Raw genomic sequence first — 23243 nt, 5'->3', positions numbered from 1 at the left:
GCATTTGATTGATTGATACCCTATTTAATAGGTCGAAAATAAGTTTTCGTATTATTTACTGTTAGTATGTTTTTACATTCTAAAGAAAGGTAAAACATATTTCAGTTTCTTTTTTTATATACCTTTACCACTGCATGTTGTAAAGTGGTAAAATTCGTAATTGTTACTAACGTTCTTGCCTTTCAATTTATTATATTTCACAGATTGCTTCTGCTACAAATTCAATACACGTATATTAGGTTGGAGAGAGGGCCGAGGTGAGTGCAGAAAAGATGGAGGTGACTTGGTAACCATGGAAACAGAAGAGAAATGGAAATTCATTAAGTCAAAGATTCAAGGGATCAATAAGTATCCCAATGAATGGTACATTGGCCTGAAAAAGGAAGGAGGAGAATGGAAATGGGTGAACGACCAAATGCTTTCAATGAACAAGTGGCAAAGAGATGAGAAGAGAAATATATATGAACCAAATGGTCGCGATGGTAAAGAGAAATGTGTGGTTATGGCTAAGAACTATCCACCCGGAACACAAGGACTGTTTAAAGACCTCAATTGTTTACACCCATTAATGTATGTGTGTGAGTACAGGAAAGGTACGTGACCAGTAACATGCACCTGCCCATAAAGATAATCTGATAACCAATATATATTCGAATTGCAAACGTTTTTTTTGTGCATGTTTCTAATGAAACAAGCAAACCCCAAATTATAGTGGATTAATATCATTCTTATCACTAAACTTAGAAAATATTATATTAATCTAATGTATCGAGAACCGTTAAGTCAAAATAATAGAGAGTTTTAGATTGACTTTTTTTTCTCCCCGCAAACGGCAAACGTGACCACGTTTTCATAGTTTTCGTGTATTTTACTTTACCTTTTACAAACCTTCTCACCAAGCGCAATTACTCTTTTGTTTTTCTACTACTTGGACTTTTTTTTGCGATTCTTTTTCAGTAATTTAAAAGAATTTTTTACTGGTCAACTGACGTTTCACGTTTGCCGTGAACGTAAATCTAAAACTCTCTAATGTAAAAGTTGCAGCTTCAGTAGCAGAAACTCATATGGGAGTTGATGAGAGTGGAAGCCATCTTGAATCCAAACTCATATAATTGGTATCAAAACTCCTAATGTGCATATGTGTATATTCTGGAGCATAGTTATAGTGTTACACGTTTCAACCCCCTGATAAGTTTCTCACAATATTGATATTTTACTGATTTTCTAATGCTCAAATAAATAAAGGCCTTGTCAACAGGCGTGGAAGGGGGAGATTTTATTGGGTCCAGGTCCATGAATCCATGATCCATCCTAATACACAGGATTTCATAAATGTAAAAAAAGCATCTTTGACTCGTTTCTTGGGTGAACTCCAAACTTAAACTTCCAGGTTATGTCGTCACAACAAAAGACGATAGCTATACCAAGTAGTCTTGTCATTATGTTGATCACTTTACACCTACTGATAAATTATACGGACTTGAGTATGTTCTGTTATCATGTAGTTTATGATACATAATCGAAGAGCCGGTTCATCTATGTCATTACTACTGTTTACCTCCAAGGGAATCCAAGATGCAAGGACGGTTATTATCCACCTCGCTGTAACGAAACAAACCTGGAGTCCACTCCTACAGAACCTACCCAAATCACCAAGAAACAGAGAACAAATCAATCAAGTAAGCAATGTGTTTTAATTTTGTTTGTTTTATTAGGATACCTTATACCAACAACATTCTGAATTCCTTTACACGGGGCAGTTTAGCTAAGTCGTAAGTTGTTGCAGTCGATGTTGCTGATGTTGTTGTTACTTTTGTTGTCGTAGTTGTCATTGCTGTTGTTTTGTTGTTGTCATTGTTTAGTGCTATGAGTGTTGTCACTGTCATTGCGGTGTTGGTTAAGCCTTATTATCACTAGCGATGCAAGCTGAAGTAAGCATAAGCACAAGCGCAAGCTAACGCAGGAAAAACGGAATCTTCCATCCTCTTGCGCTTGGACTTGTCTCTAGTGAGAATCAGGCTTTATACTAAAACTAAAACAGTGAAACTCAATACCCTAATATTTCATCATGATCTCAAATACAATCATTCATTAAAACCCGCCGGCCAGTGTGATAGAAATTTTACGGTGTCAGTTTAAAAAGGTATTTAGTGCAATTTATCAAGAGTAGGCGTCATAAAGAAAGTAGTAGCAGGCTGGCCATAAAAGTGTAGTAAAAAATCTCCACTACTCTTTCCTTTTCCACCTCTTTATACATTCCATGCTCAATTTTGGTGATGTTATGACTGCATTGTTACGGAGTCCAGTTCATAAAGGTAGGCAAAAGTATCTAAATCATACAAAGAACCATTTAAAAAATTTTCAAAATACATTTATGTTTTTTTTTTTTTTTGATTACAGACTCATATATTCACAGGGTTAGCCTCATTTCGACGTCAGAATATTCAAAACTGACCTACGGTTAAGTAATAAATGCACAACTTCAACCATATAAACACGTTGAAATTCTACGGACCTTCAATGAAACGCGTAAATAATCTACACAAAGTCGAGGCTAACCCTGAGAAATAGAGAACTCGAAACTGGAGCGTTGATGGTACCCATTAAGGGACGAGGTCAAAACAATGGTCCAAAATAGGGACCCGATTTTATGAATTAAGGTGGTGGGTACCGGTACATACCCCCTCCCCCCTCAGAGACCTGTTCAAATGCTCGATACTGGGGGTCTGTAGTGGCAATTTCTACACACAAATATGTTTTTTAGCATACATGCAGACAGACAGTCCATTCATTCCTGTAATTTGGCTTTTAGTTTTGGAGATATTTAGGGACAAAATCTAAGATTTCACTTCCAGAGGTGGTGGGTATCGGGTAACGCCACCCCTCCCCCTAAATCGGGTCCAGTGAGATGGCAATTGTTTTGCCCTCATCCCTAACCTTTGCAAAATTAAGCTGGAAAATAATTTCCTATCCTTTGCATTGTAGAAAATGGCTCTATGGATAAAGGGGGTTCTTATGGTAAGTAGAGCAAAGAAGTTGCTATAGTACCTATCATTGACTCAAATGATTATAATATACATTGGTTATCAATAACAATACATTGGATCGAAAGTGGTTTCAACTTAAGAATCAAAATTCTATTATCGTGTTTTCCATATATGTCTCTATTTATGCATGGAGACAGTGCTGTTTCATAATTTAGAAGTAAAACGAAAATAGCTAAGTTTTGCGCTGTCGTCGCCTATTGATATTAATGTGCCAACCAGAGAGCTATTGGCTACAGAAACAAAGAGATCTTTAATTAGTTTTAATGCTTGGCAAATTTGATTGAGAATTAGATCCCTGACGTCAGTGATTGTAAACAGCGGTGAATATCGCTATGAGCGAGAGCAACTTTTGCAACTTAGCGCGAGACACCATGTAGATTTGCAAAGCATCTAATAATTTATTTCCAAATAATAAGTGATAGATAGGCAGAAAAGAAACATTTATACCGTCGAGAAATTCCCTGGGTAGTGATTGGCTATGGAGACCACTGTTACCCTTAATATCAATAACATTTATGTGCTTAAGGAAGCCTCCAAATCAATATTCAATCACTGTTCAAGGCTGAAGGATATGTCTCGTGTATTTTTAATGATTTTTCTTTCTGTGATAACTAAGTTCGACTACTTTAGGGTTTTAAATGATCTCAGTAGTTGGCATGTAGGTCCCTCTATTTTCTTTGTCCCTCTTTGCGTAAGCTTTGATTAATACATCGCAAACTGAAGCCATGATTGCTGCCAATTCTAATTTCCTAGCGTGGTGAACTTCATGATTGATCCCTCTTTTCTCGGACAACTACTACGAAAGAATGGCCAAGCGGAAGTACAACTGCTGCCGGTTTAGTAACCTGTAGTGTTGTGATTCCTCCTTCAGTTAAAATATAACAATTATAATAAATATATAATAATAAAACCTTGTTTTTCACCGATTGCTTTTCAAAGCTTAATCGAAAATAGAAAACATAACATTGTAAGCGAAAGGTTTGTTTCGAAGCAAAATCCCATAATCCATTCTCACTTATCAGCAAATTGCTTCAACAAGAAAAGAAAACTAAGAACCTGTCTTATTGTTTCCTTGTGGTGTTCTCACCATCCAAGTCCAGGAGATATGGCATTCGTTTTACTAAAACTGTATTTCCAGATTTTGATGTTTTTTAGGATATTGTGGCTTACCTCTAGTACGACAGGTAAGTAGATATTTCAAAATTGTCAACGCTATCTGTCAATTATGATGTTTATTGCGCACTCACGTTGTGTTAGAGATCAATATGATTTCAAATTCGGTATGGGCTTACTAACATAGATGTTTCACATCAAAAAAGCCGTGCATTTGATACCCTATTTAATATGTTGACATTAGTTTTCGTATTATTTACTCAGTTTTAGTACATAGTGTTTTTACATCCTAAAGAAAGGTAAAACATATTCCACTTCTTATACTTCCCTTTAAGATAATAGTCGTGACTTAGAAATCGGCAACCAATATGCACTATCGTAAATAAAATCAAACATTAGAGTACATAAAGGTACATAGGGCCGTAAGAAGGTACATGGCAAACTACTCTAACGAGTGATTAATTTAAAATTCATTGACGGTAGTCTATTTCCCGATTCTCATGTCCATGTCGAGACTATTAGCAACCTTAAGATTTGCAAAAACTCAGTGTAAATAACTTCACTTTTGTGGTGTCGTGCCTTCAAAGTGTTTCTTCCACGTGGATGAGTTGACTTGACAGACAATGTTTTGAATGAAATCTCCAATGAATAGAATCCCAAAGAAAAAATATTTTACAAGTCTTAAGGTCTCTATGAGCGCGTAGCAATGAAAGCAGTGGTGCAACTAGTATATAATTAATGTGAGCTGTAACACAATAAATATAGATATAACTTTAAATTCTTCCGATGTAACATTACCTCAATGACTCTTAAACCACCTTTCCATTATAAACAAAACATCCTGTCTATTTCCAGAAAAGGGCGTTCCTCCCCAAATCGAGAGAGTCACGGCGCATTGTTTTCGGTGTGGTCAGTCCGAAAACAAAAGACCAAAGACGTCATTTCAAAAAGCGTAGATGAAACACAAAATTCTTAATCGTTACTAACGTTTTTACTCTTTCATTTTATTATATTTCACAGATTGCTTCTGCTACACATTCAATACACATAGATTAGGTTGCAGAGATAGTCGAGGTGAGTGCAGAAAAGATGGAGGTGACTTGGTAACCATGGAAACAGAAGAGAAATGGAAATTCATTAATTCAAAGATTCAAGGAATCAATAGGTATCCAAATGAATAGTGCATTGGCCTGATAAAGGAAGGAGGACAATGGAAATGGGTGAACGACCAAATACTTTCAATAAACAAGTGGCAAAGAGATGAGAAGAGAAGTATATATGAACCAAATGGTCGCGATCTTAAAGAGAAATGTGTGGCTATGGCTAAGAACTATCCAGCCGGAACACAAGGACTGTTTAAAGACCTCCCTTGTTCACGGTCATTAATGTATGTGTGTGAGTACAGGAAAGGTACGTAATCTGATAACCAATATATATTCGTTGCAAACGTTTATTTGTGCAGAACACCAAATTGTGTGGAATATTATTATTATTATAATCACTAAACGTTAAGAGGTCACCACATCAAGAAAGTATTGTCTTAATCTAATGTTTCGAGCTTGAGTAGCAGAAACTCATATGGGAGTACAAAAGTATGAGAGTAGACGCCATCTCGAAACCAAAAATTAATTCCAAATGCTGTATCAAAATTTATTTTAAATATCAAAATTAGCAATTTGCTTATCTGAATATTCCAGAGCATAGTTATAGTGTTACACGTTTCAACCCCCTCATAAGTTTCCCACAATATTGATATTTTACTAATTTTTTTTAATGCTCAAGCGGAAGGGGGAGATTTTATTGGGTCCAGGTTCATGAATCCAGACTAATACACAGGATTTCTTAAATGTGAAAAAAAGCATCTTTGACTCGTTTTTTGGGTGAACTCTAAATTCAAACTTCCAGGTTTTGTTGTCACAACAAGAGACGATAGCTATACCAATTAGTCTTGTCATTATATTGATCACTTTCAGCTTACTGATAAATTATACGGACTTGAGTATGTTCTGTTATCATGTAGTTTATGCTACATACTCGAAGAGCCGGTTCATCTATGTCATTACTACTGTTTGCCTCCAAGGGAATCCAAGATGCAAGGACGGTAATTATCCTCCTCGCTGTAACGAAACAAATCTGGGGCCCACTCCTGCAGAACCTATCCAAACCACCAAGAAACAGAGAGCAAATCAATCGAGTAAGCAATGTGTTTTAATTTTGTTTGTTTTATTAGGGTAATTTATCCCAACAGCATTCTGAATTCCTTTACACGAGGCAGTCGTAAGTTGTTACAGTCGATGTTGCTGATGTTGTTGTTACTTTTGTTGTTGTAGTTGCTGCCGTTGTTACCGCTGTTGTTTAGTGCTATGAGCGTTGTCACTGTCATTACGGTGTTGATTAAGCCTTGTTCTCACTAGCGACACAAGCTGAAGTAAGCATAAGCACAAGCGCAAGCGCGAGCCAAGGCAAGAAAATCGGAATCTTCCATCCTATTACGCTTGGACTTGGTCTCTAGTGAGAACCAGGCTTTATACTAAAACTAAAACAGTGAAACTCAATACCCTAATATTTCATCATGATCTCAAATAAAATCATTCATAAAAGCCGGTCAGTGTGATAGAAATTTTACGGTGTCAGTTAAAAAGGTATTTAGTGTAATTTATCAATACAGTAGTAGGCATCATAAAGAAAGTAGTAGCAGGCTGGTCAAAAAGCGTAGTAGAAAATCTCCACTACTCTTTCCTTTTCCACCTCTTTATGCATTCCATGCTCAATTTTGGTGATGTCATGACTGCATTGTTACGGAGTCCAGTTCATAAAGGTAGGCAAAAGTATCTAAATCATGCAAAAGACCATTTAACATTTTTTTAAATACATTTATGTTTTTTTGATTACAGACTCGTATATTCACAGGGTTAGCCTCATTTCGACGTCAGAATATTCAAAAATAACCAAAGGTTAAGTAATATTTGCACAACTTCAACAATACACTTTGAAATTCCACGGACCTTCAATGAAACACATGAATATTCTACACTAAATCGAGGTTAACCCTGAGAAATAGAGAACTCGAAACTGGAGCGTTGACGGTACCCATTAACCTTTGCAAAATTAAGCTGGAAAATAATTTCCTATCCTTTGCATTGTAGAAAATGGCTCTATGGATAAAGGTAGTTCTTGTGGTAAGTAGAGCAAAGAAGTTGCTAGAGTACCTATCATTGAATGAAATGATTATAATATACAATGGTGATCAATAACCACAATACATTGGATCGAAAGTGGTTTCAACTTAAGAAACAAAATTTTATTGTCGTGTTTTCCATATATGTCTCTAGTTATGCATGGAGACAGTGCTGTTTCATAATTTAGAAGTAAAACGAAAATAGCTAAGTTTTGCGCTGACGTCGCCTATTGATATTAATGTGCCAACCAGAGAGCTATTGGCTACAGAAACAAAGAGATCTTTAATTAATTTTAATGCTTGGCAAATTTGACTGAGAAAAGATTCCTGACGTCAATGATTTTAAACAGCGGTGAATATCGCTATAAGCAAAAGCTACTTTTGTAACTTAGCGCGAGACACCGTGTAGATTTGCAAAGCATCTAATAATTTATTTCCACATAAAAAGTGATAGATAGGCAGAAAAGAAACATGTATACCGTCGAGAAATTCCCTGGGTAGTGATTGGCTATGGAAACCACTGTTATCCTTACCAAGGGCACTAGGACACCGAATGTGGTTGGATTTCTATAGTTTTTTTTTCCTTTCGATTATTTGAATTAAATCAACGTTATACTTGTTTACTTATCTTGTGTCCGTGTTCCTTCATTCGCTGTTGTAATGCAGACGTTTTCATTCCAAAGGTCAAACGGTTTGAATAGCCTATGAGCGTTACTTCTTTAACGGCCGTTCCGTACTTGACACAACGCGACCGCGCGATGCTCCTTACGTCAGTAATATTCAACCGTCCAGAGTTAATATGGTCAAGGGCACTAGGACCATCGATCAACGACAACACACTATTACCACACACACTAAGATCCCCACTCTCATGCGACAATTTTTACTCAAAGAAACTTCCTCCTTTTGTATCATCAACTACAATAAAGGAATATTTTTAGGATATTTCGTAATTCACAGATTGCTTTTCAAAGCTTATTCGAAAATAAAAAAACATAAAATCGAGAGCGAAAGGTTTGTTTCGAAGCAAAATCCCATAATCCATTCTTATCAGCAGATTGCTTCAACAAGAAAAGAAAAGAAGAACCTGTCTTATTGTTTCATTGTGGTGTTCTCACCATCCAAGTCCAGGAGATATGGCATTCGTTTTACTAAAACTGTCTTTCCAGATTTTGATGTTTTTTAGGATATTGTGGCTTACCTCTAGTTCGACAGGTAAGTAGATACTTCAAAATTGTCAACGCTATCTGTCAATTATGATGTTTATTGCGCACTGGCGTTGTGTTAGAGATCAATATGATTTCAAATTCGGTATGGGCTTACTAACATAGATGTTTCGCATCAAAAAAGTGATACCCTATTTAACATGTTGACATTAGTTTTCGTATTATTTACTCGGTTTAGTACATGTTTTTACATCCTAAAGAAAGGTAAAACATATTCCAGCTCCTTATACTTTCCTTTAAGATAATAGTCGTGACTTAGAAATCGGCAACCAATATGCACTATCGTAAATAAAATCAAACATTAGAGTACATAAAGGGACATAGGGCCGTAAGAAGGTACATGGCAAACTACTTGAACTTGAACTTTTTATTTATTAACACACATTAATAGAAATAAAAGAATTATTACAAGGATATAATTATGGAAATTATAAGAGCCAATGATTTACAATTGAAAATAAAAAATAAAAAAAAGAATAAGAGAAAGTGTGTGTGGTTGTCGAAGGAGTAAAATACTTTCTAGTCGACAGCCACTTAAACTACTCTAACGAGTGATTAATTTAAAATTCATTGACGGTAGTCTATTTCCCGATTCTCATGTCCATGTCGAGACTATTAGCAACCTTAAGATTTGCAAAAACTCAGTGTAAATAACTTCACTTTTTGGTGTCGTGCCTTCAAAGTGTTTCTTCCACGTGGATGAGTTGATTTTACAGACAATGTTTTGAATGAAATCTCCAATGAATAGAATCCCAAAGAAAAAATATTTTACAAGTCTTAAGGTCTCTATGAGCGCGTAGCAATAAAAACAGTGGTGCAACTCGTATATAATTAATGTGAGCTGTAACACATTAAATATAGATATAACTTTAAATTCTTCCGATGTAACATTACCTCAATGACTCTTAAACCACCTTTCCATTATAAACAAAACATCCTGTCTATTTCCAGAAAAGGGCGTTCCTCCCCAAATCGAGAGAGTTACGGCGCATTGTCAGTTCGGTGCGGTCAGTCCAAAAGCAAAAGACCAAAGACGTCATTTCAAAAAGCGTAGATGAAATACAAAATTCTTAATCGTTACTAACGTTTTTACTCTTTCATTTTATTATATTTCACAGATTGCTTCTGCTACACATTTAATACACGTATATTAGGTTGCAGAGAGAGCCGAGGTGAGTGCAGAAAAGATGGAGGTGACTTGGTAACCATGGAAACAGAAGAGAAATGGAAATTCGTTAATTCAAAGATTCAAGGGATCGATAAGTATCTTAATGAATGGTGCATTGGCCTGATAAAGGAAGAAGGAGAATGGAAATGGGCGAACGACCAAAAACTTTCAATAAACAAGTGGCAAAGAGATGAGACGAAAAATATATATGAACCAAACGATGATGGGGAATGTGTGGCCATGGCTAAGAACTATCCAGCCGGAACACAAGGACTGTTTAAAGACCTCCCTTGTTCACAACGATATATGTATGTGTGTGAGTACAGGAAAGGTACGTGACCAGTTACATGCTCTTGTCAATAAAGATAATCAGTTAAGCAATTAATATTCGAACTGCAAACGTTTTTTTTTTTTGTTTTGTTTGTTTTGTTTTGTTTTTTTGTGTGCAGGTTTCTAATGAAACGAGCAAACCCCAAATTACAGTGGAATATTATTATTATGATCACTAAACTTCTAGAGGCCACCACATCAAGAAATCTGATTTTCTTAATCTAATGTTAGTAGTATAGTCCGCACCGCACGATCCGTATTTTTGCGGTGGATTTACTAATTTTGCGGTGGATTCGAGTATATTTGCGGAGGATTTAATTATGTTCTAATACGTCACGCATTGTGTGTATCATATGCGGTGGATTTAATTATTTTTATTACTTATTACCATAAAATGACGGGTAGGTATGGTGAAGTTGCCATGACGACCAATTGACACCATGAGTTTATTGTTTGACAAGTTTGGACAAGTCTTTTGTTTACCAATCCAATTTATAGAGCGCGGGGATTTTGAATTTTTAACTCCAAAAACTCAACCAACCAACCAAGCCGGCAAGACCTAAAAATTTACTTTTGAGAAACGCAATGGCTACGTGATATTTGGCTGATATTTTGATATTTGATACATTGATACATTGATATTTTCCCCCTCCTCCTCTCCTCCTCCTCCTCTTCCTCCTCCTCCTCCTCTCCTCCTCCTCTGGATGAAATAATAACCTCGAACTATTAGCTATCAAAGTATCCGGCTAACGATAGCTTAGCTACCCGGCTACACGCTATAAAATTTCATTCACTCATAGTTCTAGTTTATTATTTCATCCAGAGGAGGAGGAGGAGAGGAGGAGGAGGAGGAGGAAGAGGAGGAGGAGGAGGAGGAGGAGGAGGAGGAGGAGGAGGAGGAGGAGGAGGAGGAGGAGGAGGAGGAGGAGGAGGAGGGGTTAATAGCTATTGATAGCCAAGAAGCTAAGCTATTGATAGCCTGATAGCAGGAGGAGATGAGGTAATCTTACATCGACTTCTCATCGACCTCTCATCGACTCTCAATCATAGAAAAAATAAGCAAATATAAAATTTTTAATTCATCAGTTATTAATTTTGGTATTTCAAATGGTCTCGGCCATGGGCTTCCTGTGTTTTCAATAACTAAATCGGATGGGCTGCCTGTGGAAATACGAATTGGCCATGGGCTTCCTGTGTTTTTCAATAACTAAATCGGGTATGGGCTTCCTGTAGATTTGTGCATTCATAAAATTGTTTTGATGCCGTGTCTTATTTATCACGTGACAAAAACGATTGACGGAAAGAGATATGACAGCATTAATACGCTTGAATGTCAAGGGAACTCAGAATCATTGTACTATGGTCCAGTATGAAATAGAACGATTGCTGTTTATATAATAAAGAACAAGATAACAGAACTAATCATTTTCAGCTGATTTTTGCATAATTAGGAAGAACTTAGTAGGTCTTATTGTTTATCGTTTATGAGTCATTAAGTGCATTGTGTTGGATACAAAAGTCAGCAAATACTCGAAGTATTTCTTGAGTTTGATGAGTTTGGAAGATTTACACTTGGTTGATTGCTGAACTTTGGTGTTTGCTTTTAAAAGAATTATGGAAGGATGTTATCATGAATTTGCTCAACACATAATATTGTTTCAAAAAACATTTATTTTCATTAGTCTTTTGAATTCATTGCCGGTAGCGTAATATCCTCGAGAGCCTAACTGGAATAACGTAGCCATTGCGTTTCTCAAAAGTAAATTTTTAGGTCTTGCCTGCTTGGTTGGTTGGTTGAGTTTTTGGAGTTAAAAATTCAAAATCCCCGCGCTCTATAAATTGGATTGGTAAACAAAAGACTTGTCCAAACTTGTCAAACAATAAACTCATGGTGTCAATTGGTCGTCATGGCAACTTCACCATACCTACCCGTCATTTTATGGTAATAAGTAATAAAAATAATTAAATCCACCGCATATGATACACACAATGCGTGACGTATTAGAACATAATTAAATCCTCCGCAAATATACTCGAATCCACCGCAAAATTAGTAAATCCACCGCAAAAATACGGATCGTGCGGTGCGGACTATACTACTAATGTTTCGAGAACCGTTAAATCAAAATTAATGAAAAAATTAATTTAAGTTACAGCTTGAGTAGCAGAAACTCATATGGGAGTTGAAAAGTGTCAGACTAGAGTGCATCTTTAAACCAAACTTAATTCCAAATACGGTATCAAAATTTATTTAAAATATCAAACTCCTTATTTGCATATCTGTATATTCTGGATCATAGTTTTTATAGGGTTACACGTTTCAACCCTCTTACAAGTTTAGAGCATAGTTATATTACACGTTCCACCCCCTTATGAGCCCGGCCCCAGGCTTACAAGTTTCTCGGCAAAATATTGATATTTTACTAACTTTCTAATGCTCAAATAAATAAAGGCCTGGTCAACAGGCGCGGAAGGGGGAATTTATTGGGTCCAGGTTCATGAATCCAGCCTAATACACAGGATTTTTTAAATGTGGAAGAAAGCATCTTTGACTTGTTTCTTGGGTGAACCCCAAACTCAAATTCAAAACCAGTTTTGTTACTTGTCACAACAAGAGACGATAGCTATACCAAGATGTCTTATCATTATGATCACTTTACAGCCTACTGATAAATTATAGACTTGAGTATGATGATGTGTATAGTTATCATGCAGTATATGATACATGTGCTATCATACAGTTTATGCTCGAGGAGCCCGCGGTCAATCTATGTCAATATCACTGTTTGCCTCAAAAGGGAATCCAAGTTGCAAGGACGGTTATTATCCTCCTCGCTGTAACGAAACAAATATTGGACCCACTCCTGCAAAACCTACACAATCGGCTGCCTCCACAACACAACCTACTCAATTTGGAGCGACAGCTACTTACAAAACACAGACAGCAAGTGCAATATCTACGCCAAATGATAAAAGTGAGCAGTGTTTGAAATTATTTCAGTGCAATGGTTATTGTTTTTCTGTCTGTTTTTTGCTTGTTTTTTAGAGTATATTTGTGTGTTTTTCTCTTGTTTATTCTTGTTTATACTTTTGTTTGTTTGCTTCTTTGTTTTTTTGTTTGTTTCTTTGTTTGTATGTTTGCGTGTTTGTTCTTGTTTGTTTGTTTGTTTGTTTGTCGTTTTGTCTGTTTGTCCGTCTGTTTGTTTGTTTGTTTGTTTGTTTGTCTGTCTGTCTGTCTGTCTGTTTGTCCGTCTGTCTGTCTGTCTGTTCTTTCGTTTGTTTGTTTGTTTGTTTTTTCGTTTGCTTGTTTGTTTTGATATCATTATATTGGTCAATCAGAAAACATGTAGTGGCGGTTGCATTTGAACTCCAGATCAATTACTTTGTTGACAAATACCAAATGAACTAGGACCAAGGAAGTTTGTGAATTTTTTAAGCCACATTTGTATTTTATCACTTCCAGGAAACTTTTCTGGCTCGACGACACCAGCATATAAATATACGACGCACAATGATAAGAATAAGTTAAAACCATTTCCCATCACTCTTGTGGTAGTTCTTGTGGGAATTCTATTGACTAGTTTCATTTGCTTACTTCTTGTTATATGCGTTTGGAAAAGAAAAACAGGTATGACAGGCAATTCTGGTTTCAAATAGTTTGTCAGTCTGTTGTATTGTGTTCGTTTGGTCGTTTGGTTGGTTGTTTTGCTTTGCCTCTGTGTGTGTGTGTTGTGTGTGTGTGTGTGCGTGTGTGTGTGTGTGCGTGTGCGTGTGTGTGTGTCATGTGTGTCATGTGTGTCGTGTGTTCATCATGATTTTAATGTTTGTCATATAATTAAAGAATACATACATATTATTTAATATTCCAGGAACTTCTGAACGAGACGAAGTTAGCCAGTAAGTACTAGTATTATATGGATTGATTCTTAGTTCGTTTGCTTACATGCAGCAATTCTTCATTTCAACTTTTTCCCAAATAGTTGTCTATCGGTGTTTTAATCAGTATATACACTTGTTTCAATAAAGTTAGTCACCTGAAAAGCTACAAAGCTGAGACCGACAAGGATTATGGGTAGATACATTTTAAATGTCTTAACAGCTTGATAACTGTTGATGGACTTGAGATCTTCTACCAGTTACAAGTTCACCTCCTCCGAGCATGCTCAACTACTGCAGTTTGTGTCAAAAGCTTTACTTGTTGGATATAAAATATTTCCCATGATTCTCAGCGATCATAGCTTTCTAGGTTTTTGTTGACTAACTTTATTGAAATAAGTATATATAATACAATTTTAACAGACGACAACCGTCAGAGATGGCCAGCATTAGATGCATAAATATCAATGAAGGGAGCTCGTCCATGCCCGAGCAAATAACCGAGACCGATGCCGTTATATATGCTGATATAAAAGATGACCATGCACGTTTTGAAAATCCTGAAACAACAACCTATGCTGAGATACACGATTACATGTCACCATGTACTCTCCCTGTACCAGCATATCCTGGACCATATGAAGCTACTGAAAAATACGAGGGGCAAGTATGTCAATCCGTTGATAACAAAGACACTGGAGAAGATGATGTTGATGATACACAGTATGAAAATGCTCCCAATAGTGCTACCCAGCAGCCAGTAGATGGTGGTTCTAAAATAGACCCAGATGGACAGCTAACAGTGACTAATGCTATCTATGCCACGGTTGACAAGTCCAAGAAAAAAAAATCAGCGAATAAACAAGTGGAGATCGACCCTGTGTACGCACAGGTTGACAAAAGTGCAAAAACCAAAGGTTAGTTTACGCCTGAGCATCACGTGGTGTAGGGGTACCTGCTTTGCTCTCGTGTCAGGTTAGTCATTGATTATTGGGTATTTTCCATCACGTCAATATTTAGTGATGAACGCATGAGACATGCACAGATTAAGTAATACTAGGCATTTTTCATCACTAATGGCTTAAACCTCGATCTAACCTGACAGAGAGAAAGCTAGAGTAGCCACTTTAAGAGTTTGCTAAAAAATTGTTTAGATTGGTCTTACATTTCCTCACAAACTGTATGATAGTACTGTTTACAAAACAATTGCTTGGGCTACATCTACCCGTACTTAGTTTGTCGGGCGTAATACCAATCGAGAATGGAAGGGTCTATAGGACCTACCCTAAGGGCAGCTAGAATGGTGTTTAGTTACACGTAGTATCTTCTATTCGTTTCAGATCAACTTCTCCACCTAACCTCACTGCAGTATGTAATAACAACAAACAAACTCTGCTGATTCTATATTCTACGTACTAATGTGATATCGATTTTTAAAAAGTGTTACGTCATGTTACGTCAATGTTTACGACTTATTCAGAATAAAAAAATTTAGTTTCAGTGATTTTAAAATCTAGAGTAGAGAAGAGCAGTGCACGATGGAAAGTGAAGGAATAAAAACTTTAACACACGGTATATGTAACAATGAAATCATACAATGACTTTACGGATAACATCTTGTCGTGAGCTAATGTAAACCGCGTTATTGATATATCATAAAACTACATATTGCCAAAAAAAAAAAAAAAAAGGAGTCGTAAAAGATACGCGATACTTTACTGAAATGAAACAACTTGGTATCATTACTGACGCATGCAGAATTATACAATATGGACAACATCTTGTTGTAGCTAATACTAAACCGCTTTACTGATACATCAAAAATATGAGAATATGTGGACCGCATGGCACTAATGAAATACATGAAGATATAGAAATATAGATAAGTTATAGTGCTTGGGAACGAGGTTATGCACATCATAAATATGTATGGGCGAAAAGGAACCGCAGAACTTAGACGAAACCACAAAATACAAACTTTAGAAAATGAAACAACTTGGTATTACTGACGCATGAAGAATTATACAATGCAATTTATTTCAATCAACAGACTATCACTATTTTAGTATATAAAGCCTCCGTTAGTTGTAGACATCCTATAGGGTTTCCTTACTTTGTGTGGAAGGTTCTGGAGATCAAATAAAGGTCGACTTTGGAAACTCTTTGAATTGGCAGTAAATGTGCATGGTATATTCCAAAAAAAGATTCCCAAAAATTACCATAATGGAAAAATTCTTTTTAAGATTTGCTTTTTATTATCTACTGCTGTACAAGGAATTTCATCTTTCAACATGCACAGTGGCTTTGGGTAAGTACAACCCAATATTTATTTTCTCGATATTTTTTATTGAATTACTTGATAATATTATTGAAATATAATAATTATACATGTTCTAGTACTGGTTGCCTTATACTTTGTACGAAGAAAATATTAAATCTAAGTTGATGCGATGTATCAAATGCTGTTGTATGTGATGTCAGTCTCGCAGTACGTTTCCTTGTGATCTTCCTGCATTTATCTCGTGTCATATACTTCATTATTTATTATTGTTGCACAGGGTTTCTAACAAAGTAGTCTTAAAAACGATCGTCTTAATATTTTTCCCGAGGTCAAGCTTGCAAGCAAACTCTTTAAACATCTGTTTCGATAATTTTGTTTGCTTATTCTTCACGATCATTAGAGCAATATTGTTTCTGCTACAAACTCAACTTTATTAAACTAAAGTGGAAAGAAAGTGAGGAGATATGCAAGACAGAGGGAGGAAACCTCATATCTACGGAAACAGAGAAAAAGTGGGCGTTTATCAATTCCAAGGTTCAACAAATTGATTTCCCGCCAAACGAATGGCATATTGGGTTAGAGAAGGTGGGGCAAACATGGACCTGGATCAACAACCAAAGTCTAACAATAGATAAATGGCAGAGAGGAGGATCTATAGAAGAGCCTGATGGGTTTGGAAGGTGCGCTGCTATGTCGAAAAATTATCCTAAAGGAACATTTGGGCTGTTCAAAGAAATAACATGTTCAAATGAACAACTTATGTCAATATGTGAATACAAAGCTGAAAGAGGTAAGCTACAGCGTGGGATATTCGTACCATTTTCTCAAGCCTTTCCTCCTTGTCCTTGTCCTTGCCCTTGCCCTTGCCCTTGTCCTTCTCCTGACTAACATTTTTTCATTTATAAGGTATATCCAGCTGCAATGGCTCTTATCCAAGTGGTTTCTGTTATGAAGTAGGACCTGGACCAACCCCAAAGCAAAGGGATAAAATCCTGTCAACTGAAACAATATTTACTAATGTCCATCGAGGGATAGCAGAGACTACACCATTTCATTTCGGTAGGTTATAAAATTGCAAGTGTCAATTCCAACAACACTCTGGATTACTTTCGGCGGGGCTGTTGCTGTCTTATACTGAGGTGGATGGTGTGTTGTTGTTGTTGTTGTTGTTGTTTTTGTTTGTTTGCTTGTTTGTTTTTGTTTGTTTTCTTGTTTTTGTTCTTTTCGTTTTTGTTTTTTTATTGTATTGTATTTGTTTTTGCTGCAGCTGCTGTTCTCGTACTCGTGTGGCGTGATTTTAGTCATTGTGCAGGCTTAACCATTTCATCATTGAATGTTACCAACAACATAAAATCGCAGTTATTACAAAAACTGAAGCTTAAAAACCCCAATGGAAATGGCAATGGAAATTTTATAGGTCAGTTTCATAAGAAGTTAAATAGGATAGTGTAATCAAGGTAGTAAATATCGATAGTTGCAAGTCTGGCCAGGAAGAAGTACAACACGTAGTAGAAAAGAGTAGAAAATGTTTATCTCCACTACTCCCTTCCTTTCCCACTGACCTCTCCATGCACACTGAGCATGCTCAATGTGCCTTCAATGTGACTGAGTCCAGTTGATAAAGGTAGGCAAGAGTATTTTAATCAATTGATCATTTGGTTGTACCCATTTGTTAACCTTTGCATAAGGTAAGCTGGACAACAAAATTCTGATACTTGGCAGAAAATGCATTGGAAAAGTGGTCCATGAATAAAGTTGGTTCTTGTGGTAAATTTAGAAAAATAAGATGTTCTTTTAGAAAGTATAGCAAACAAGTTGCTAGAGTGCATATACCATATGTTCGTGAAAAAATTAACCGTAACAAAATCGTAAAAATCAGTACAAAGTTTTGTAGGTCTACGGTTTACTGAGGCCTATTGAACTTTCTACTGAATCAGTGCAAATTTGCGCGATTTCTTACAAAGTATTTCAACGATTTATATATTATGCATTCTAAGATACGTATATTGTACAAAAACAACGTAGAGGGTAGTTGGGCCATTCCAAGACCATAGTAAATCTTGGATCTGCATTATTGATGAGTTTTTAGTCCAAGATTACGCCGTTACTTTACGATACTTAAGCTGGACATTAGAATCTTATTTCCCTAACTACAAATTAACAGCTGTTTAATTATGGTATACGAACATGCAAATGAATTTTGATTTTTTAATTGATATGTTGTTCCACCACTCCTTTGAAGTTTTACTAAAGGGAGAGGCCTGATATAGAGAGCTAGATATTCAAGGTATGTGGGCCTTAACCTCAAACTTCTACTGAATGATTTACGTTTCATTGCCGACTGACATAATCATGTAACCATACACCATGCGTGACTGCATAATATCAATTAACTTTTCAATGATTTAGAAATCATAAGACAAATGTGCCATTGAGGGAATCTGAACATGCAAAGTAGGTCTACAACCCGAGACACTATCACCAGCCAAAAGGATGATATCAGTTAATGTTCTTGTATAAAGTAAATTATTTATTTGAGATTCTAGATTGTAAAAGAACAGATATATAGATATTTAGGTTGCACAGAATGGGATTATTTGTGGTTCGAGTACAGTTTGTTGTGATGCTAATGGCGTTCAGGATGTTATGGAAGACATCATATGCAAGCGGTAAGTGCACGTTTGACAGAACTTATAATACTGTACAATCATTTAATCGGTTCCCCAAGGATATTTTATTCGCATCAAAAATTAAGCTTGAATACATAGAAATTCAGTAAATCTCTAGAGTTTGCTGCAACATAAAAAAAGTCTTGCACGTTGCATCTCTTTTGTTCAGCGTTTGATTTGTGAATATCACGAAAAACGTACCATTTCTTGTATGCGAAAAAAAGACATAAAAATGAGCGTTATTTGTTCTTATCTGCTTGCAATACTTGTAGAATATTTAGTCTACAAATAAATTGTATATATATTTCCAGACTGTTCCTTCTATACTCTTCACGACATAGCCACGAATTGGCGAACAGCCCGATTACGATGTCAAGCAAATGGAGGCGATTTATTGTCTATGGAAACAGTTAAAGAATACCAATTCATCAATAAGACAATACAAAGTCAAAATAAAGGAAATAATGAATGGCATATTGGTTTAACAAAAACTAGAACGGGATCTTGGAAGTGGATTAGTGGTTATAGCTTGACTATTGATAAATGGCAGCCAAACGAACCAAGCGGAGACAGCCATGGATATTGCGTTATTATGACAAAAGACTGGCCACCGGGAACTCATGGACTATTCAACGATCTTAACTGTAATATTTACAGAATGTTTATATGCGAATACAAAAACGGTGAGTTGGTTGGCAGTGTAGATTACTAATATTATAGATTTTTATTCTTTGAAAGATGATTTTTCACTGATGACATATGACAGTTAGCCTCCTTCGCAGCCGTTCTTAGGGTCGTCACGCAACGTTTCCTGCGTGACGACCCTAAGAACGGCTGCGAAGGAGGCTATATGACAGTTGTCCTGAATCGGTTTTGCTATATCTTAGTCTGTTTATCTTTTTAGAATATTCGAGATGTTTCTTACTGTAATTCCTTGTTGATTCAGATCCACTATGATTCTTCGCATTTTAATGGCATACTTAAGTAAACTTTGGAAATTGTAAGACTAGATATATTGTTAGTTCTGTCTCAGACTCCACATCATCACAGCTTATCTCTATTTTTGGAAACTAATCGCTGAACATTGTGGCTCAAGTGCAACGTTAATGCCTACCGATTTAATGGTTATAATGATCGTTCTGAGAGGCACACTAGCTGTGAAACATAACTTTATTCAGTGATTACAGTTTTAAAAAAGATATTTTAATAGAGCGAACGTTTTGCCAAGAGGGAAGAAGCAAAGACAATATAGGGCAACCTTGAGTACTCAACCTATAGTTGCCATAGACGGGTATTGAACAACGACTCATTAAGACATAATTTGTTGACTTGTTTTTCAACAGACGTCAACCATACGCAAGGTGTTTTAAAATTCTGTCCAACTGTAACAACAACCCAACGACCTACTGTGACCCGCTCTCGTCGCACCAACATCAAAACTACTATGTCTAATGAGTTGACCTCGCTATCTATGTCACACGCTGGTACGTATATTTGCTTATAGATGTCCTATCAGGTTGGCATATACGTATACAAGACGACCATTAGCAAAGGAGGACCGGTCTTGCCTGTAGGTCCTGCCATTAAAAATGTTTGCAATATTTAACCTTGTTAGCCGGTTAACAACCATATATGTTATTGGGATCAGGTTTTATTCGTAAACGAATCAATTGACTGAGTCAATTTGCGCACAGGAAATATTAAGTTAAGTTAGATAAACTTTTATGATACAATCGACCTTTACTGCTTTTTTTTTTCGCCCTCTCCAGATCCACCGGCCACTCCTGAGCCCTTAACGGAATGGACTTCAAGAAATGCATCAATACGTAAGTAAACATGTGCACAATCCAGTCGTCGTGGAAATCATGTTCAATTTCACGCAAAATGAAAACTATCAAGCCTAATTGAGCATTCCATCTAAAACATTTTTGTAATGGACCCAAGGCGATGCCCCGGGTCGAAGACGATCCTTTTCTTAAGCAAACATGCGATGGGGGCCGCGTGATAAAAAGCCCACTTGACTTTTTATTTCCACCCTCCCTTTTTTGTTATATAAAATATTGTTGCATGGACTGATCAAGTTAATGTTGTCCCCTGTGAAGAACTGTCTGTCTCATAAGCGTCTGACTTTAAGGTACTGTCGATGCAGTTCTGTACCGCGAAGAAGTTACCAGAGTCACCACAAACCGTATAGCACTTGTTTATTGTGTAGTAATGTAGTGTATTCGATCTAAAACATGCAGATCACATAGCTTAATATTTACGATTACAATCGTGTATAATGAATCATAAAAATCACACAACTTACTTCTGTGGCGACTATATAAAGACATACTTCTTACACTTCCATAAAATTCCAATCATGTAAAGTACAGGTTAGCAATAACGTCTTGATAGTCCAGGTTAGCAAAATACGTGTCATACATTTGTGAAACCAAAAAAACTGTGACTTGATACTCATTTACATAAATCAATGTTATCATAACACGTGATAAAAGTCCACGTGACATAAGTCACACAATCAATGTTCAATGTTCATTAATTAGCATAAATTTAATCTAAACAAGTTCAGAGGAGCAATCTGTAGGAGATTCAGTAGAAGAAGTTTAGCATACTTCAGGGTGCGAATCGACCCTGGCCAATTGATATAGGAAAGCGAATCAAAAGTAGACGAAGAAATCTGATAGAACCCAATAATGATTTTAAGTCTTGCAAGAAAAATGTCAGTGAGTGTACGACTTGACTGAACTGCTTGCTTCTTTTTTCCCCATAAGATGAACAGGATGAAGAAGACAACCACAAGAATTAAGAAGACCATCTGTGCGATGATCCAAGGAAGAGAAGAGTACTTCTGACATTTTGCAATCATGTTATAGTATCCTGTATCACATACTGCACACAGAGGTCCTGTATAACCGTCACCGCATTTTGAGAGATATCCACCCAGACACGATCCCTCGATAAGGCAGGCATGGGTACTAGGTATTGAGTGCTGAAATTTTCGAATCTTATAACTTGAACTGGAAATGCTCAGATCTTTTGTGAAGATTTCATAGTCTTTCATATTTCCTTTGCTTTCCCAAAGCCAGTAGAAACCTAAATCTAGGGTGATGCTTTCGTTTGAGCATATATATCCCTTAGTGCAGATCGTACAAGGTCCAAATCGATCCAAACGATAGTAGCCGTCCATACATTTACATGCACGGAATTTAGCAAAGTCTTTGGAGTAAGTGCCTAATGAAATAGTAAAAATTCTAGATTACATATTATGAATAATCGCAATTAAAATCGCGCAATCATTTGCAGCTATGCAAGAGATCAGATAATTTTGTAAACTTGGTAATTGAAGGTTTTTGAAGACTGTTACCTTGTGGACAAGTTTGGCAGTCTGATTCCGATTTTCCAGGAGCAAGCTCAGGCTTTACATAGGAACCAGGAGGACATTGTTTGCAACCATAGCCATAATGAAACTTGCCTGTATAACCTAGCTCATCTTGATAAAAGCCGCCTAAAGAATGAAGGTAACAAATCTAGGTAAATAAACTCATTTTAAAGAGTTTTTCACAATAAAGTTACCACTTAAATGTCATATTTAGAAGAAGGACTAAAGCTTAGTTCTCACTATTACTACTTGCGGTGCGAGCATAAATACAAGCACAAACCAACGCAAAAAATCTTTCTTTCTTGAGATTGCGTCAGTGGGTCTCTTCTTTTCATAGTAAACTTGAAGTTACGTCTGCTTGCGTCGATACTGACAACCATGTTTTTGTAATTGAGAGCCGCATCTTCCCATATATCGTTTTATTAGAGGATTTTTATTTAAAAAGTGTGGCAACGAACCTTAACGTTAAGCTTTTAAGCTCACTTTGAAGATATTGATTCTTAAGGCCTAGGGCAAACGTCGAACTTTCCATGCACCGAACTTAATTACATCAAAGAATGCCGCCTCATTATCACCTGAACTCATTGTTTTTAATGAGTTCTGTGCATGGAAAGTTTGACATTTGCCCTAGGCCTAAGAAATATTAAACGAGTTGACACTGATTGGAAATAATACTATATTCCAGGACGTTCCGGTTCATGTATAATACTATACCATTACGTTTGAGATACTATACTTTACCACATTTTCAACATTGATTCTTGTCAATCCGATTTGGAAAATTCAATTACCTGGAGGACACGCGTAACACTTTTTTTCGTTCTCTGCCTTGAAGCTTCCTCTCCTGCATGTCTTGCAGCTGGTTATAAAGTCAAACTCTTCGCAAATGTATCCAGCTGTGTCCATAAAATCGCTCGAAGGCATGAAAAGGTCGGTTAATACAATGCTTGCATCTGTGGTCTGAGGACTAAAA

General features: G+C 36.5%; 4 protein-coding genes across 4 annotated transcripts; all 4 read left to right on the top strand.

Annotated features, from left to right (window-relative positions):
• Positions 1-208: 208 nt before the first annotated feature.
• On the top strand, positions 209-5341 carry LOC148906620 (secretory phospholipase A2 receptor-like). The gene is made up of 3 exons (XM_089038082.1): positions 209-593; positions 1566-1679; positions 5181-5341. The coding sequence occupies exons 1-3, from the start codon at positions 293-295 to the stop codon at positions 5339-5341; spliced, it is 576 nt and encodes a 191-aa protein (XP_088894208.1). The 5' UTR covers positions 209-292.
• Positions 5342-8375: 3034 nt separating this feature from the next.
• On the top strand, positions 8376-15622 carry LOC116288494 (uncharacterized). The gene is made up of 7 exons (XM_089037430.1): positions 8376-8553; positions 9683-10063; positions 12861-13037; positions 13526-13690; positions 13932-13959; positions 14362-14855; positions 15279-15622. Exons 1-7 carry the CDS (start codon positions 8475-8477, stop codon positions 15335-15337), a joined length of 1383 nt encoding a protein of 460 aa, XP_088893556.1. The 5' UTR covers positions 8376-8474; the 3' UTR covers positions 15338-15622.
• Positions 15623-16161: 539 nt separating this feature from the next.
• Positions 16162-17371, top strand: LOC148906619 (E-selectin-like). The gene is made up of 3 exons (XM_089038080.1): positions 16162-16246; positions 16620-17009; positions 17126-17371. Exons 1-3 carry the CDS (start codon positions 16162-16164, stop codon positions 17287-17289), a joined length of 639 nt encoding a protein of 212 aa, XP_088894206.1. The 3' UTR covers positions 17290-17371.
• Positions 17372-18152: 781 nt separating this feature from the next.
• LOC116287728 (C-type lectin 37Da) lies at positions 18153-22458 on the top strand. The gene is made up of 5 exons (XM_089038161.1): positions 18153-18888; positions 19200-19571; positions 20232-20372; positions 20658-20714; positions 21663-22458. The coding sequence occupies exons 1-5, from the start codon at positions 18807-18809 to the stop codon at positions 21695-21697; spliced, it is 687 nt and encodes a 228-aa protein (XP_088894287.1). The 5' UTR covers positions 18153-18806; the 3' UTR covers positions 21698-22458.
• The last annotated feature ends 785 nt before the right edge of the window (positions 22459-23243 follow it).

This window comes from Actinia tenebrosa, unplaced genomic scaffold, assembly GCF_029948245.1.
Source record: "Actinia tenebrosa isolate PJP-AT-01 unplaced genomic scaffold, QUT_ActTen_1.0 PGA_scaffold5__44_contigs__length_20552954, whole genome shotgun sequence".
NCBI lineage: Eukaryota > Metazoa > Cnidaria > Anthozoa > Actiniaria > Actiniidae > Actinia > Actinia tenebrosa.
Note: the sequence above shows the minus strand (reverse complement) of the source record. Positions and strands in the feature narration are given on the sequence as shown.